Consider the following 17500-nt stretch of genomic DNA (forward strand, 5'->3'; position numbering starts at 1 on the left):
GGGGGGGGGGGGGGGGGGAGGTGGTCGTAATAACTACTTGCACACCAGGTGGGAGATCCCCACACCACCCATTTCCCCCCCCCAACCATTTTGGCCCCGTGTGTGGGGGGGGGTTGTGTGTGTGTGTGTGTGTGTGTGTGTGTGTGTGTGTGTGTGTGTGTGTGTGTGTGTGTCCGAACATCAACAGACGACAGACGATTCTGAATTCCACTCAACAATCAAGCGCGTCCTTCCTCAGACCACGGACAGCAAACGCCTCCTCGCAGTCAGTGGATGTGGATCTATCTGTCTGTCTGTCTGTCTGTCTTGTCTGCCGTTTGTGCACAGCACGTGTGGCTCGGTGGCGCTTTGTATCCGTGTACCTTCCGTGTTTCCTCTTCACGCTCCTGCTCACGTTACAGCCTGCACCGCTACCGCTGCCCGTTGCCAGATTGCATATGCGTGGGATGATCTGAGCGCTGTGATTGCGCGCTCGCGAAAAACGACTGGAAAGTCTGTGAGGGAGCGCATTGGATCTGAAGCGCCGCGCTCGACGTCGTGATGCCGAAGCCGCAGAACAGCGGTGCTTGCGTGCATGCGTGTATGCGCTTATGTTTGTGTGTGTGTGTGTGTGTGTATGTGTTGTTGTTGTTGTTGTTGTTGTTGTTGTTGTTGTTGTTGTTGTTGTTGTTGTTGTTGTTGTTGTTGTTGTTGTTGTTGTTGTTGTTGTTGTTGTTGTTGTTGTTGTTTGTTGTTGTTGTTGTTGTTTAAGTTGTTGTTGTTGTTGTTGTTGTTGTTGTTGTTGTTGTTGTTGTTGTTGTTGTTGTTTATGTTGTTGTTGTTGATGATGATGATGATGATGACTGACTGCTTCCTGCCTTGCTTGCTTGGTTGTTTGGACGACTGTCGTCCCGCTGTTTGCCTCTGCGTCGTGCTTCACGCAGACTGTTACATGAGCCCGTGTCTCGGTTTCCAATGCTTGCTTGCTCGTTACAATACATATACACGGATGTGTGAGTGCATGGGTGCGTGTGTGCATGTCGTGGGGATAAGTGCATGTGTTGGTTCATGTCATCAACAACAACAACAACAAACAACCAACCACAACAACAACAAGACAACTGGAGAGCGACAGCACAAATTGCATCAAGCGCCTCCATTCTCTTTTTTGTGTGTGCGAGAGACGACGAACCTCTTCGTGCTGTTGTTGTTGTGCTGCGCTGAACCACCCACACTACCAAGCATCCCATCCATCCACCCGTCCATCCCTCCATCCCTCCATCCATCCATCCGTCCATCCAGCACACATACACAGATACCGACACATACAAACGCGCGAACCCACGGCCATGGATTCCATCAAGCGCAACTTTGCCCTGCGGTCTCAGGTTCGTGTTTGAGGCTGAGCTCGTTTTGTGTTCATGCCAGTGTTCGTCCATGGCATGTCCGTGTATGCCAGTGTTCAATATGTGTGTGTGTGTGTAATTGGCATGATGCTCACTCACACACACACACACACACACACACGCACGCGCGCGCGCCCACACGTACGCACGCACACACACACGCACACACACGCACACACACGCACACACACACGCACACACACACGCACACACACACACAATTTGCACCTTTGTAGCTGATGATGCTGAACCGCGCCACCTCGGACAAGCCGGACCCGACACCAGGATACATGTTCACAGACATTGCCAAGCTGACGTTTGAGTCGTCGCAAATGTCCATGGACCTCATGGACTACCTGCTGGCGCGCGTCAAAAAGAAGTCCGTGTACACGAAGATCAAGGCCCTCAAGATCCTCAAGTACCTCGTGGAGAAGGGGCACGAGGGCTTTTTCAAGGACCTGCAGCGACGCAGCGACGACATCCGCCAAGCAATGGGTGCGGAAGCGTCTGTGTGTGTGTGCATATGCATGTGTGTGTGCCTGTAGATACGTGTGTATGTAGCTCTGTGTGTGTGTGTGTGTGTGTGTTTTTAGTTTTGCCTGCACTCTACACTCCACTACCCCCACGACCACCACGATTATTAACCACTAACGCGCGTACCCTTGTTTTCAACTACTCGTGCAGAGTTCAAAGGCGCTGTTGATCCCCTCCATGGGGATACATTCAACAAGCAAGTGCGCGAGCACGCTTCGGTTAGTATGGAGTTTCCTGCAATCCTGCAACGCGCTGAACATGTCCTCCAAGCGTGATGATCAGCATGACAATGCTTTCACACACACACACCATCACACTCACACACCATCACACACTCACCATCACACACTCACCATCACACACACCATCACACACACACACACACCATCTCACACACACACACCAGAAACTGATGGAGGCGCTGTTCAACCCCAAGTCGACCGGCCCGCGTGCGCCGCCGGATGCAAGCAAGACATCGATTGCGAAGGACGCGTTTGGCAGCTCGGGTGCGTCGTTCAGCAAGCCGCCGTCCCGGCCCGCGTCGCAGGCCATGTCGTCCACATCGTCGAGCACATCCAACCTCGGGCAGTACTACTACACGGAGACCACCTCCGCATCCGGCATGAAGATGTGGGGGATGGGCAGCGGACCAGCAAAATGTGAGGCGCCAAGCGTGTGTATCTGTTTGTGGTGTGTGTCTGTGTGCCTGTATGCATGTGTGTGTGTGTCTGTCTGTCTGTGTCTGTGTGTGTACGCGTGTGAACATCTGTGTTTGTGTCTATGCAGTGCTGTTCGACTGTGTCTGCGCCTCCACCACCTTGTCATCACCTCACCACCACTCGTACCCAACCACCCACCCACACATCTTGGTACACTGCCTCCTTTCCCAGCGGAGTCGTTTGTTGACAAGATGAAAGCGCGCGTCTCACAGGCAAAAGACCGCGTCGTCACCGCCCTCAACGACAAGAGTGCGTCCATGACCCATTTCCGCCGTGTCCACACGAGGAGGGCTTGTGTCTGTGTGTGTGTGTGTGTTGTCTGTGTCTGTCTGTCTGTCTGTGAATGTCTATCTGTCTGTGCGTGCGTGTGTGTTTGTATGTCTGTCTGTCTGTCTGTGAATGTCTACCTGTCTGTCTGTGAATGTTAATGTAACGATTATAGTATGGTCTTTAATTGTATGCACATGCAAGTTTACCTGGTGCATTGCCGTCATTCCACCTTTGTGACCGTGCTCCTGCTTTGCATCAACAGACGAAGAGCCAGCCGGATACACGCCCATGCACAACAACGCACACAGGTGCAGTTCCATTGCTCGACCACACCTCTTGCTGCACTTGGCCCTTGCCACCCAATCACATCACTGCAACCATGTCCATCGTGCCACTCACACCGCACTCGGTCACATCATCACCATCATCACCACCACTGCCACCATCACCAGCGAGATGGCGCGTGCCTTCCGCACCACGGGCACCCCCTCCACTTCCTCTGGACGCGTTGGAGGGCTGCAGCGGCCCGGTGGTTCATACCGCGCACCGCAGGAGCCCGCCACAGGGCCAGAGCACTCCTCAATCTCAACGTGTGTGTGCATGGGGTGTATGGGGGTGTGAGGTTGTGTGTGTTTGTGTCTGTGTGTGCGTGTGTGTCTGTGTGTGTGTGTGTCTGTGTGGCTGTGTGTGTGTGTGTGTGTGTGTGTGTGTGTGTGAGTGAGTATGATGAGCAAGTCCTCAACCTATACCCCTCCCTATGTCCTTCCCCTCCCATCTTCCCTTGCCACAACTTTGACGTGCGTGTTGCTGTCATGCGCGGACTGCCCGTGCAGGGATCCGGACTACATTGATCGCGTCGTGCAGACCATCACCGCACCTGGCGGCGTCAAGGTCCTTGCAACCTGCCATATCACATGGCGTGTCTGCCACACACACACACACACACACACACACACACACACACACACACACACACACACACACACACACACACACACACACACACACACATGCACACACACACACATGCACACACACACACACATGCACGCCACGACATCGTACTCTCCCACTTGCAATCACACGCACACACGTATGCGTTGGCTCACCTCATTCTCCCTGGATCACCCCCTATTCTCCTGCGTGCAGGTTGCGCCGCCGCAGCAGGATCTGGATGCGTTTGTGTCCAAGTGCCGGACGCTTGACGGGCACCAGGTCGCCGACGCCCTGCTCGACCGTATCGACGCTGCAGCCACAGACCGCGAGACCCTGGTGCTGGCACACACAGACACGTGGTGCAGAAGAGGGGAGGGGGCTATGTGTGTGTGTGTGCGCGTCTGTGTGCAACTTCCTGTCTGTCTGTCTGTCTGTCTGTCTGTCTGTCTGTCTGTCTGTCTGTCTGTCTGTCCATGTGCCTTTGAACGTCGCCCCTTTGCACTTCTCTCTGTTCGTTTCCTGTGGACTTTCCAAGTGCCACCCCCCCCCCCTTGCCTCTTGCAGTGATAATGACCCTCGCTCAATCCTTACATCCGTACACGACCCTCCCTCCCCCCCCCACACACACACACATCTTCTCTCTGCTTCCCTGCACAGCGGATCCTGCATGTGGTGAAGGCGCTGGCCGGCTCGGACATTATCGGCATCGAGGCGTGCCTTGCCCCCATCAGGGACCCCCTCGAGGTCAGGCTTGGTACCGGAGGGAGACAAGCGATGATGGCCCAACAGTGCAAGCGTCCAATCATACACTCCACTGCAACTCACGCCCGAACACACACACACACACACACACACACACACACACACACACACACACACACACACACACACACACACACATGCATGTCTGTCACCTTTTCCCATATCTCTCTTCCCCTTCACCCCCCCCCCCTTCTATCCCGCCAGGACTACGTTGCTGGGGACCACGCCGGCATCAAGAAAAAGGCACGCGAAATCATTCGCATTCTGGATCAGAAGGAGCAGTCTTACCTTTCAAGCAGCAAAGCTGGCGCCACTGACCAACAGCAGCAATCGCAGCAGTCAAAGCCAGCGGCTGCGCCAACCAACTTGCTTGATCTGGTGCGCGTTTGTGAGGGCGTCAATGATCCATGCATGTCTGAGTGTGTTGTTGTCACGCAAGCACGTTCACACTCAAATGTGGACGCGCACACACACACACACTGGCGCATACATGCACACACACATTGGTGCACATTTTTAAATTCACATACACAAACACACACACACACACACACACACACACACACACACACACACACACAAACACACACACACACACACACAAACAACCCAGGATGAGCCGGCGCCTGCAAGTGGCGGGCTGGAGGAACTGCTGGGCGGACAACAGCGACAGCAGCAGAGCGAGCAGACGACGCCAACATCCCTCTTCTCAGGCATGTCGCTTGGCGGTGCAACGACTGCCACTACCGCCGCCGCACCAGCAGTCACCACAGCACCACAGCAGCAGAGTAGTGGCAGCCTGCTGGACATGGGCGACGACACCACGTCCACCACTACAACGACAACGACGACAGGCGGCAGCACGGGGGGATCATCCCTCTTCTCGGGGATGGCGCTGGCAACAGGCGATCAGCAGCAGCAGCAGCAGCAAGCTGTGGGGGAAACAGTGAAGCAGGAGGTGAATGGCAACCAGGGCAGCGGGAGCCTGCTTGATCTTGGTGATGTCTTCTTGGGCAGCAACAACGCCGGCAACGCGCCCACACCCCAGCAATCTCACCAGCCAAGGTAGGCAAGGGTATGTGGTGTTTGTGTGTGTGTGTGTGTGTGTGTGTGTGTGTGTGTGTGTGTGTGTGTGTGTGTTTGTTTGTTTGTCTGAATATGTCTGGGTGGCTCTGTCCACCTGTCTGAGTGCCCGGGTTTGTTCTTGTCGGTTTCTGTGCCATTTTAGTCACCTTTGTGTCATGCATTCACCACACCTCTGCCACACCCTCGTCACACCTGTGCCACGTCTCCTCGCCCCATTGCTCACACGCTGCTTTGCTGTCTATCTCGACGGATATTGCAGTGCATTTGCCTCGCTCCTCGGCAACTCTACACAACAGCCACAGCAGCAGCAGACACAGCAGCAGCAGCAGCCGTCGCAGTCCGGGTTTGACCTGTCGTCACTGTATTCACAGCAGCAGACGCCACAGCAGCAGATGCCGGGGATGATGATGCAGCCCAGCATGCAGCAGCAGATGCAAATGCAACAGATGATGATGATGCAGCAGCAGCAGCAGCAGCAGCAGCAGCAGCAGCGCATGCAGATGCCCATGCAAGGCGGTGGCATGATGATGCCGGCGATGATGGCAGCACAGCCGCCAACAACGGCAGCAGCAGCGCAGAACGGGCGAACAAACACATCCACACCCCCAAAGACGAAGAAGGCAGACGCCTTTGATTTCGTTGCGCAAGAGCTCGCGAAGTCCCGCAAGTGACCTGCGATTGGTGTGCTTTTTACTTGCTTCCCTCGCCCTCACCAAACCCCTCGTTAGTCGTTCCACCTCCACCTTCTCCACCCCCCCCCCCTTCCCTCATCGTTCTGTACAGTGTGTGTAAGTTGGGGTTTGTGCCTCCTCCTGTTCCCACCTCCCCACTTCTATCCACCATCTGTACCTGCCGTGTTGGTCTTTGTGTTGTTGTGCTTCAGCCATCCTTCAATGAATAGAACGAACGCGAAAGAACGCCAGTTGCTTGCGTGCATGCGCGTGTGTCAAGCGATGTACAGCAGAAACTGTTTGTTGGGGGGGGGATAACGAGGGAAAGAGAGCAAGGAGAACAAAACGCTACAGCAAAAGTGCGACAAAAGGGGCAAGAAGGCCCTTGGCTAAGCGAAGAAGTGGTTGCGTAAGCGCAACACCGCGCATGCACCACGCCGAGCGCAAGAAACGCGCGCGCGTGCGCACGCACACACACACACACACACACACACACACACACATGCGTACAGGTACGCAAATGCATACACACACACACACATGCGTACAGGTACGCAAATGCATACACACACTCACACATGCGTGCTGGTACGCAAATGCATACGAGCACACCCAGCCGGCTCAATCGTAGGAGACCTGGAAGTAGCGTGCGAGCGGGCGGAGACAGCGGGACGTTGTCTCGCCAATGTTTTGGCTCTGGTAGTACTCGACCAGCGACTGCATGTCGTCAAAGACGGAGTCGCAGTGCAGAATCTGGCGGGGTGGTGGTGATTGAAAGGGGTGGTGGTGATTGAAAGGGGTGGTGGTGATTGAAAGGGGTGGTAGGTGAATGAGGATGGTGGGAGTCATCGTGAATGGGGATGAGGATGGTGAGGGCGTGGTGCAGAAGAAAACAAAGGAGAACAACAGTTGGGTGGGCATGTGCACGAAAAAAGAAAACAAACCATAAAATACGTGCAAAACCACACACACACACACACACACACACACACACACACACACACACACACACACACACACACACACACACACACACACACACACACACACACACACGCACACACCTGGAGTTTGTTTGTGGGGAGGAGACAGACGCGAAAGTGTCTGATGATGTTTGACGTGTCGATGGCAGAGAGGCTAAACCCGCGGTGGTTCGATCCATCCCGCAGCAGGTACGTCCCGTACGGCTGCCCCTTCATCAGCGCCTCCGCTTGCTGTTTCATTCGTGTGTGTGTGTGTGTGTGTGTGTGTGTGTGTGTGTGTGTGTGTGTGTGTGTGTGTGTGTGTGTGTGTGTGTGTGTGTGTGTGTGTGTGTGTGAAACTGAAAGCTGACCGTCTGTTCAGGACAAATCTCACATGTCACACGCCCATACACAATCACAGGCAATCACAGACAATCACGCACACACACACACACACACAGACTCACACACTCCCTCACACACATACACAGGCGCACACTCCCCCTCGCGCACCTCGCGCGAAATGCCTGGGTGGTAATAGACAAAGTTCATGAGGGCCTTGCTCATGCGGGCAACACCGGGATCAGCCGGCCTGAGGGCAACGAGGTGAGACAAAGGGAGGAAAAGCACGGTTGGGTGGGGTAAGGATGGAGAATGAATGGGAGGGGGGTTGTTGTTTCGAGGGCACCGAGGGTAAGACATTCGCAGAGGGGGGGGGAGATACGTTGCATGCTGAGACTGCTTGCACACACGGACCTTGTTGCTTGCGACATGGACGATGACCTCGCTGGTGGTGTTCCTGCCGGAGTCGCACCGGTTCGACGAGGCTGCCTGTGTGCCAGGAGAACAGGGCACACGCATTGTCAGATTTGATATTCGAGACAGCAACACAGAGATTCATGTCTGCTCAAGCGACGTTGTCACGAAACCACACACACACACACACACACATGAAGATGGGACAAACACAACACACAACACGCACATCACACACCACACACAACACACAACACGCACATCACACACCACACAAACACACACCATACACAACACACAACATGCACATCACACACCACACATGCACGCGCGCGCGCGCACACACACACACACACATACCCACAAGTGCACCATTCAAAGGTACCAACCCCCCTTCCCGCCTTCAAACTTGAATCATTGCGTCTAACTCACAGGGTTTGTTGCCTGTTTGCACCGCGCTGAATGCCTGGTGTCATCCGGGGCGATGATCTGTCAGTGCGTGCAGCCGCTGAGGACGTGGATGCCCCAGAGTAGCGCCGCGGATCGGAGGAGAGCGAGCTGCTGTGGTGGGATGTGGGCCTGCTCGCAGAGGGCGGTGTGGACATTGGGGACGTGGCGCCTTCCTCAACGAGGGGGTGCGCTCGAAGTGAGGACCTGCGCCGCGTGGAAGCGGAGAAGGATGCCTGCGTGCGAATACCGTGGACTGTGGGGCTGGATTGCGAGCTGTGCCTGCCACCCGCAAGGTAAGACTGGCACTGACGGGCGTCTGTTGAGGTCTCCCACACGTACTCGCGCAGCGTGCGGTCGTGTGGCAGCGACACGTACGGCGATGCGCGCTTGCCCGTGGCTTGCGGGTCAAACTCTGTTGCGTCCAAGTTCAGCGACGTCAACGAGTTGACAAAGGACACCCACTCTTGTCGCATGGCCAGCACTTTGTCGGCACTATCCATTGTCCCGGTTCAAACCTTTGATGAAGCTCAAGACGGAGAAGAGGTGTGTGGTTGCTTGTGAAGGTTGATGAGGACGACGGGCGAGGGAGGCAAAGAAGGAGGCAGGTGGGCGCTGGTGGACGTGGTGTGGTGTGGATGCTGAGCGAGCGAGCAAGCGGGGATGTTTGGCTGGAGTTTGGACGATTTGTGAATGATTTCATCCAATTATCGGCCGACCAAGGAACGACGATGACAAGCAGAGGAACAGCGCAACCACCGTTACAACGCGTGGGTGATCGTGGCGGTGGTGATGACAGTGGTGGTGGTGGTGATGGCACCAAGAGCCGTGTGCGCGGCAACCACGACAGGGATGCCGACACCACGCAACACACGGATGCTTTGAACGGCATGACGGATGAGAACGACTACACGGGGTATTCGGATGATGATGATGATGATGATGATGATGATGATGATGATGATGATGATGATGATGATGATGATGACTTTGAGGAGGGGAGTCATGAAGACGACGTGAATGAAGACGATGGCGATGACGATGGCAGTGACAACAGCGACCGCGACAGCCGACACGACAGTGGCAGTGACGACGACAATTACAGTGATCACGACAGTGACAACAGCGGCCGCGACAGCCAAAACGACAGCGACAATGGTGACGACGACAATCACGACAACCACAACGACCGCAACAGCGAGAAAGGCGATGCTGTCGAAGAGGGCGCTCAGCAACGATCCATGCAAGGACACAATGACAGCAGCACCGCTGGTGCAGAGGCTGGGTCCAGTCGCAAAGGAACAACAGACAAAAAGGAAACACAAGGAGTCGCCTCCTCCTCCTCCTCCGCTGCCGCCGCCTCATCGTCCCTGGCAAAGGCTGCGCGTGAGGTCTTGCTGCAGAACCCGGCCGATGCAGAAGGCTATCGGCGGCCGCAGTCTTTTGCGCAGTTTGTCAAGCAGCTGCGCCGACTCAGAGAGCAAGAGCGAAGTGCGCAGCATCCACTGGACGTGTTCCTGCAACGGCCACCGGTGCAGGGCCCAGACGAGGTGCAGCTGCATCAGCACGTCCTGCGGCTTTCCGCAACGCACGTGCGCGCGCAGGATGAGCGCACCAGGGAGCACCAGCAGCTCGTAGCCCGCATTGACCGCCTCCGCGCGTCCGTGCATGAGTTTGTGGGCCTCACCAACAACCTCGTCCAGCACCAGCACCAGCACCAGCTGCTGCAGGAAGGGGACGCCACAACAGAGCCGTACGGCACCAGCCGCTCCCAGCACATGCTGGCCAAGGTGCAGGAGACGATGGAGAATGTGGAGAGCAACATCGACGCGTTCAAGCAGCGGCAGATGACGCAGTACGATGCGCTGCTGCGAGACGAGGCGGCGCTGGCGCGCGAGCTGGTGCTGTCTGGGGACCGGTTTGGCCAGTGGCAGGAGGAGGACAGGCGGCGGGCAGAGGAGCGGCGGAGGCGGCAGCAGCAGCGGCGCACTAGTCTCAGTGATCAAGTCTGCGCGATTACTTCCTGCAGTTCTTGTTATATCCCGTCCGCGCCTTACAAATTCGGTGCACGTGTCATGCCATTCGGCTGCTCAATTACAAGGTAGAACTCGTACAGTCGCGCGGGGCGTGGGACGGGTTCAGACTATTCCATTTCCCTTACCGCGCAAATCACCCCCCAGGACCTTGAGCCTGTACAACAATCCAGGGTGAGTGTGCGTTTAGGTGTATAATTCAAATGTCGCAACTCTGAGGGACCTCAAGTTTTTTGCTAAAAACTGACGTTCTCGTGGTACGAAGTTTGTTTTAATGCAAAACTCTGTCCAGAATGTGCGCCCACCTTGATGACGCAAAGGAAGATAACCGGGTTTAGGTGGCGTTTTAACGAGACCACTCTCAGATGTGCCATATGTGGTAAAGACTAGGGCAGTACCTTTCTGCGAACTACTATACGATCGACATCGACCTGCCTTGTACTCATAAATCTATTCAGGGTTTGCAAAAGAATTGTTGATCCTCAGGACCGAAGGGGGGGAGTTGCTCTTACATGAGCCTGTTGCCAAATGACCATGTAGGCTGACGGGTCATATAGTAGGTGAAGTTCACTCACCCAGACCACAACGTGTTCCTTCGCCTGCGCAAGCAGCACAAGGGAGACAAGGCGGGGCTGGCTGGGGCGGTGGCGGAGGCGCTCGTGGGCAAGTCGCAGGCAGACGCAGAGGAGCACGAGCAGTGGTACGCGACGCTGGTTGAGCTGCGGCGCAAGTACAAGGCAGCGATTGCGGCGTGGCGGCGGGAGCAGGAGGAGGAGAGGGCGCGCATGGCCAAGGCGATGCAGGCCAAGGGCCGGGACGACGACCAGAGCGGAGAGGCTCGGCAGCGCAGGCAGGAGGAGGCGAGGCGGCAGCGGCAGCGAGAGAAGGCGCGGGAGGTGGCGGCGTGGCGCAGGCGGCAGGCCGAGGAGCGGCGCAAGGCAGAGCAGGAGCAGGCCAGGCGGGAGCGGGAGAAGGAGGAGCAAGCGCGGCAGGAGGAAGAGCAGCGGCAGCGCGCGCTGAAGAAGCAGGTGTCCGCATACCGGCGGGTGCGAGAGGCGGAGCAGCGGGCGCGGGAGGAGGCCGAGGCGCAGAGGAGAAAGGTGGAGGCTGCGGCGGCAAAGCCGTCCAATCACGACCTGCAGCGGCTGCGGCGGCGAGATGAGGAGCGCATGCGGGCACGGCTGGAGAAGCAGCGTAAGGCCGAGGAGGAGGCGCAGGCGCGCGCCCAGCGGCTGGACGCCCTGCGCAGCAAGGTGGCGTCGACGGTGAAGGTGAAGCGCGATCCTGGCCGCCTTCTGCGACTCAACGAAGCAGCGAAGAACAGGAAGAAGGACACCACCAAGCAAGGCGGCCAGGTCATCTCCCGCGCCCCACCAAAGCTCAAGGTGCCCACATGGCGTAAAGGCATGTGAGCGTGTGTGGGGGGAGTGCACCTGTTTGTCTGGTGGTCTGTGTGTGTGTGTGTCTGTCTGTCTGTCTGTCTGTCTGTCTGTCTGTCTGTGTGTGTGTGTGTGTGTGTGTGTGTGTGTGTGTGTGTGTGTGTGTGTGTGTGTGGGCGAAACCTTGTTTGTCTGTGTGTCTGTTTGTTTGCCTCTGTCTGCCTGTACGTCTGCCTGCCTGTCTGTTGCGTGTTTGGGCGCCCCTCCAGCCCTCCCTGTGGCATGCGGTACTTTTATTCTCTGCCACGTCCACTTGGTGGTTGTTTTAGCGCTCTCTCTTCTTTCACGCGTTCGGGCTGTTCGCATTGAGTGTATTCGTGGTGGATATACTACGTGCGCAACGAATGGAGAAATGGATGAATGAACAAGAAGAACGAGTGCGTGGAAGAACCACTGCAAACCCCAGGCTGGAGCATGGTTTGAGATGAGAGTTGCAGAGACAGAAGAGGTGAGAAACACGCATACAAAACAGGGTCAATGGGGGCACCAGGGCACCGTACTGGCCCTCGCTGTCAGAGCTTAGACTTCGCTGGCGTTAAGCATTTCACCCGTGTTGTGGGTACCCCTCGCACGTGCGCCACCGTTGCCCTCATCGCCATCACCCTCGCCACCACCATCAGACGTTTCTTCTCCGCCCTCAGTCTCCTGGCCCTGGCCACGAGACTGGTCCTTGTCCCCCTTCTCGTTGCCATCCTTGTCACTGCCCCCTTCCCCCTGCTTGCCACCAGACTCGCCCTTGCCCTCCTGGTTGCTCCCCTCGTCCTCCTCGTCGGCCTGTTCCTTGGTCTTTGCTGCTTTCTCTGCGGCATCTTGCTTGTGTTTGCTCCTCTTGAAGATGAGTCCAGCAGCCATGACGGAGACGCTGGCCAGCAGGCCAGAGAAGCCAAGCAAGGCCTGTGCGCTCTTGTTGTCCACGTCCTTCTTGTTACGGTGGGCGAGAATCATGGCCACAATACCCATGCCGTAGCACATGGCCATGACTGCGCAAATGGCGAACACGCTCATGCCATAAGACAGGTGCTCCTTCAAGTTCTTGTATCGGCGAAGCTTCCGCTCCAGCCGCTCCGACAAATGATCCGTGTGAACGACGGAGTATCTTGACGAGCCAAAGGGGAGTTTGTTGTCCAGCAGGTCCTGCAGCATGTCCTTGAGCTCGTCCTCGACGTCATCGAGGATGTCCTCGCTGTCTGTTTCGCCCAGGTACTGGCCGAGCATGTCGAACCGCTCCCGCAAGAACGGGAAGGCTTTCCGGTAAGTCTCACTCACAAAGTTGATCCTCATCCTTGTGGTGTGGTGTCAGGCTGCTGCTGCTGTTGTTGTCAAAGGGGCTGATGTGCTACTCAGCTTGACCTTGCTCCAATGTACGATGCGCGGTCAGTCTCCTTGATGTGCGTGGCTACTGCGGCGGTTGTTGCTGCGCACTTGATTCGCCAAAACGACCGTCAAACAATCCTCACACTCGCGCGTTCCTGCCAATGCTCCAATGAGTGTTCGCCTTGCTTGCTTGGGTGCTTGGGTGACTTGTTGGCGTGTGGATCGGAGGAAAAATGGCATTCGTTCTTGGAACACTGGTGCAGGTTTGTAAGTCTGCAAGCTGGGCTGGCTGGGCTGCCTTGCTTGGCTGCCTGCAGGCACCGTGAGCGAGTGATGTGACACCTGGCTTGCATCAATTCTCCTATTCTCGGGGGTGATATTGCTTCTGTTCCTTGCGTGTCGTGTGCCATTGCTGTTTACAACAACACATTACTTTTGCATCTGCTTTCATCGCCATCATGTCACATTCATCACGGTGTGACGGGGACGGGGCAAATCCTATGTATTCGAACGAAACACCACACTTCCAAAACGCGGATGCGAACAAAATGTAGGCTGCACGCGATGAAAGCATGGGAAGTGCACTCACAGAAGTACATAAGGAATGGCCATCCCCACACGCAATCAAACAAGAAATGCAAGCACAGTGTGACCGATGTGACATTGTGGAAAGACGGCCGCCATTCACACCAACGTCACACACACACACACACACACACATACACACACACACACACACACACACACACACACACACACACACACACACACACACACACAGACATGTCAAGAGGAAGGAGACATGCGCGCGCCCTCGCTGCGAGTTCACCAGAGGGATCGGCCCTACCTTCACGGAGTGAGGTTGGCGATGATGACGGGGATGATGGCCAGCGCCACGCGCAGCAGCATGACGACAACGACTACTATTTCGATACTTATGATATGCACGAGGTCCTTGACGAGGTCCTTGACGGTGATGTGGACCCAGCAACGTTGCACAACAGGCAAGTGGCTGCCCACGCTCATGACGATGAAGTGCGGATACGGCTTGAGCTGGAGCGAAGAGCAACAGCAAATGCACCGCGTGGGTCCATGCGCAATGGGCATTCAGACACTCAAGCAGCACCCTGGACAGGAGAGCCTGTGTCGGCGCTCAGCACCACGAGCGTGGGCTCCAGTGAGCGGAGGCACAGCACAACAGACCTGGAACGAGGAAGCACCCCTGACGCACCGCGCCGTGAGGTTGATTTCACGGGCGGCTCCCATGTACTGCACCTTCCCGTCGCTCACCCCAACTCAGCCACGCTAATGCAGCCGCCACAACAACCACCTTTTCTCAACACGCGTGATTCCGGTTTCTCTTGCGTCGCTGCCGGACAACCTTCCAAACCACAACCACAAGGCCCGCCCTCACCAACAACGCCACCGACGCCACCAACGCCAATGCTCCGGCTTTCGGATGCCGAGAGGGAGCGGATACAAGTGCTGCTGACGATGATGCGCGAGACCCCAGACACTGTCATCCAGCGAAATGCCAAGAAGGACCTGGCGGCCATTCTCAAGTCCCTGTCCAAGATGTTCAAGTGGGCCCCTCCTTACGCGGACGGCGACATTGCGTTTGCACGGAAGCCGCCACACGGCGCTGAAGCCAGCGACTGGATTTTCAAACACTACCGCCCCTGGGGCAAGCTGCCGCTGTTAGGGCGTGCAGTGGTGCAGGCCCACACATTCGCCCTGGTCGTTCTTGCCCTCGCCCTTTGCATGTGTGCGGCCTGCTTGATCTTTGGCATCTACAACCACATCGCCGGCGACACCACAACCACCGTTTCCACGGGCTTCATCATCTGGGGCGTTGTTGTCGGCTTCATCTCTTACCTTGCCCAGTCAACGCTGGGCGTGTTTTCCAGCGACTAGACTGGCTTCCCTGCCCACTTCCTTTCTTTCTTTCGCTTGTTTTCCCCTTCCTCTGCGTGTTTGCTTGCTTCCCACTGCTCATGTGGCTTCGTCTTGCAAGATAAATCCTCAGACAGGTGTTTGTTAACTCGGTTGCAAGACCGGACTCGGTGGTGGGGGGGGGGGGGATGAGTGCCTGAGCGCTTGACCTGAGCGGAAGCGGGCTGCTGAGTGGCTGAGTTTCTTGAGTTTCTCTACCGGTTGAGTCTGTTGATAGGTTGATGTTGAGTGTGTCCTTCGACAGGACACTGCTTAAGCAGTTTCTTCGAAGCACTTCAACCAGTTACCCACCCACACGTTCAACCAGCCTGCAACAGCTCACAAGAGCACAAGCCTGAGTGATGGGCATTGAGTAGCTAGGAGTAGCTTGCGCAGGCCTGCCTCTGCAAGCCAAGGTCCAGCTCGTGCGACCGCAGTGGTAGCAGCGCCCCCACCACACAGCACAAAAGGTAGCTGGGCTTGCTTGCGTGTCGCGTGCTTGCTTGCTTGCTTGATGTTGCTGGTTGCGTTGTCGACTTCAAAGGAGGATGCACTTCCAAAACTTCGCTTGCGTATATTTTGCCCATTTGCCCCATGTGTCCCATGTGTCCCATGTGTCCCACCGGCATGCTGATGAAACCCACATCACAGAAGTAACTTTTCCGTCGACACAAACATATGTTGCGTTTGTGGGAGCCACGAGGAACAAACATGACTGGGTGAAGGCTAAGGAGCAGGAGCTTGCTTCGTGGCTTGTCTGTCTGGCCTGCTTGTTGTTCGATGGCAGATGAGGTCGTGCGGGTGGTGGTCTGGCTCATTTTCCGCGTCGTCACTGGAACACAAGACCTCCATCCAACACCCAAGCCAGGAAGCAAGCCCTCCAACCCATAAGCCGCCATCAACGCACCATGCCACCCAAGTCACGCTCCTCGCGCAAGCGCAACAAGTTGCCAAAGAAGCCGATGAAGGAACGGCTGGAAGTCGCCCACCTTCTCGCCCACCAAGAGGAACTGCCACCGGAAGAACCTCAGCAACAGCAGCAACAGCAGCAACAGCAGCAACCGCAGCAACAGCAGCAACCTCTGGTTGAGCTTGGAGGGCACCCCGAGAAGCCAGACGATAGCGACGACGAGAAAAAGAAGAAGCAGGAAGAAAGGGAGAAGGAAAAGGAGTTCTTGCGGCGCCTGTTACAAGCGCTGACGAACACGCCGAGAGGTGTCATCGCCAAGAAGGCCAAGGCAGATCTCCAACGGCTGATAACACAGCTCCGCAAGGACCTTCCATCACCTGACCAGAAGCAGGACGAAGGCGACTTCACAGTACTCTCGCTGACTCCCGAGAAGAAAGAGACGCGCTGGCAGCGGTTTTCGTCGACCATTTGCTGCAAACAGAAGCAAGATGACGACCAGCAATACAACGTGCACCCCGTCAGGCGAGCAGTCAACCTGTGGTTCAAACACAAGAGATGCGCTCTAATCATGGCGGTCATCACGCTTGTGCTGACCATCCTCTTGTGCATGGCCATGGTCGGCATGGGCTGCTACGTTACCTTCACCTTCGAGCCGTCGGAGGACACCCCGACCACAACATCCGCAACAACAACAGCATCCCCGCCCACCACCACCACCTCAACCAACACCACTACCGCAACGACTGTCGGTCCAACTACGTCAACAAACATCTCAACGACTACGACAACAACAACGGAACTGGTGGACGAGCGCCACAAACTCGCCGAGGACTTCCTCGCCTTCTCCTCCATCATTGGCAGCCTTGGCCTGCTGGCTGCGGGTCTTCTCTGGGGCGCATATCCTGCGCCAACAACAGACGACGATGACGACGACGAGGAAGCAAACGGCCACGGCACTAGCAGCGGCGGCGGCGGCAGTGGTGGTGGAGGTGATGGCGCTGATGAAGGCGAAGGCAGTGCAGCCCAGCCCTCCAGCGGTGGTGGCGGTGGTGTTGGCGGCGGCCAACGGGGCGCACTCGTTCGGCTTGTGACGTGGCTGTTCGGATGAGTCGTGTGGTTTTGTCCTTTGCTGATGCCCCTGTATCAGCATTGTGGTGTTTGCTGCTTGCGCATTGCCTGTTCGCTTGCTTGTGTGCTTTGTGTAATGTGACTGTTTTCAACAACCTGCCCTTCAACACTCCTGTCAACACGCCAGCTCATTTATTCGTGTGAACTGGACAGTTGCAACAAACGTAAAAACACAAACGAACACCATCCAGCACAGCAAGAACTGTGGCTTTTGTG

The 17500-nt window shown here is 56.3% G+C and overlaps 7 protein-coding genes across 7 annotated transcripts in view; 5 read left to right on the forward strand and 2 right to left on the reverse strand.

The window, feature by feature from the left end:
- The window catches only part of PTSG_02085 (uncharacterized protein), a 6231-nt gene extending 5585 nt beyond the window's left edge, over positions 1 to 646 (forward strand). The window contains exons 14-15 of the mRNA XM_004996513.1: positions 188 to 265; positions 431 to 646. Coding sequence (XP_004996570.1) covers positions 188 to 265; positions 431 to 541 — 189 coding nt within the window. The 3' untranslated portion in view covers positions 542 to 646. The remainder of the gene's footprint in view (positions 1 to 187; positions 266 to 430) is intronic.
- A 500-nt stretch (positions 647 to 1146) lies between these two features.
- PTSG_02086 (uncharacterized protein) lies at positions 1147 to 6646 on the forward strand. Its single transcript, XM_004996514.1, has 13 exons — positions 1147 to 1367; positions 1622 to 1880; positions 2070 to 2137; positions 2326 to 2578; positions 2810 to 2887; positions 3171 to 3216; positions 3361 to 3498; positions 3742 to 3799; positions 4058 to 4180; positions 4502 to 4588; positions 4811 to 4984; positions 5220 to 5671; positions 5952 to 6646. The coding sequence occupies exons 1-13, from the start codon at positions 1329 to 1331 to the stop codon at positions 6361 to 6363; spliced, it is 2187 nt and encodes a 728-aa protein (XP_004996571.1). The 5' UTR covers positions 1147 to 1328; the 3' UTR covers positions 6364 to 6646.
- A 227-nt stretch (positions 6647 to 6873) lies between these two features.
- On the reverse strand, positions 6874 to 9209 carry PTSG_02087 (uncharacterized protein). Its single transcript, XM_004996515.1, has 5 exons — positions 8514 to 9209; positions 8082 to 8156; positions 7839 to 7917; positions 7428 to 7577; positions 6874 to 7116 (listed from the first exon to the last, which is right to left on the reverse strand). Exons 1-5 carry the CDS (start codon positions 9029 to 9031, stop codon positions 6985 to 6987), a joined length of 954 nt encoding a protein of 317 aa, XP_004996572.1. The 5' UTR covers positions 9032 to 9209; the 3' UTR covers positions 6874 to 6984.
- Positions 9210 to 9247: 38 nt separating this feature from the next.
- On the forward strand, positions 9248 to 12058 carry PTSG_02088 (uncharacterized protein). Its single transcript, XM_004996516.1, has 3 exons — positions 9248 to 10534; positions 10709 to 10735; positions 11122 to 12058. The coding sequence occupies exons 1-3, from the start codon at positions 9260 to 9262 to the stop codon at positions 11971 to 11973; spliced, it is 2154 nt and encodes a 717-aa protein (XP_004996573.1). The 5' UTR covers positions 9248 to 9259; the 3' UTR covers positions 11974 to 12058.
- A 236-nt stretch (positions 12059 to 12294) lies between these two features.
- On the reverse strand, positions 12295 to 13684 carry PTSG_02089 (uncharacterized protein). Its single transcript, XM_004996517.1, has one exon. The coding sequence runs from the start codon at positions 13279 to 13281 to the stop codon at positions 12520 to 12522; it is 762 nt and encodes a 253-aa protein (XP_004996574.1). The 5' UTR covers positions 13282 to 13684; the 3' UTR covers positions 12295 to 12519.
- Positions 13685 to 14097: 413 nt separating this feature from the next.
- Positions 14098 to 15228, forward strand: PTSG_02090 (uncharacterized protein; the record flags this gene model as incomplete). Its single annotated transcript, XM_004996518.1, has 1 exon — positions 14098 to 15228. The coding sequence occupies one exon, from the start codon at positions 14098 to 14100 to the stop codon at positions 15226 to 15228; it is 1131 nt and encodes a 376-aa protein (XP_004996575.1).
- A 569-nt stretch (positions 15229 to 15797) lies between these two features.
- PTSG_02091 (uncharacterized protein) lies at positions 15798 to 17470 on the forward strand. The gene has a single exon (XM_004996519.1). It carries the CDS (start codon positions 16155 to 16157, stop codon positions 17262 to 17264), a length of 1110 nt encoding a protein of 369 aa, XP_004996576.1. The 5' UTR covers positions 15798 to 16154; the 3' UTR covers positions 17265 to 17470.
- Positions 17471 to 17500: the final 30 nt, after the last annotated feature.

This window comes from Salpingoeca rosetta (assembly GCF_000188695.1).
Source record: "Salpingoeca rosetta unplaced genomic scaffold supercont1.5, whole genome shotgun sequence".
NCBI classification, from domain to species: domain Eukaryota; class Choanoflagellata; order Craspedida; family Salpingoecidae; genus Salpingoeca; species Salpingoeca rosetta.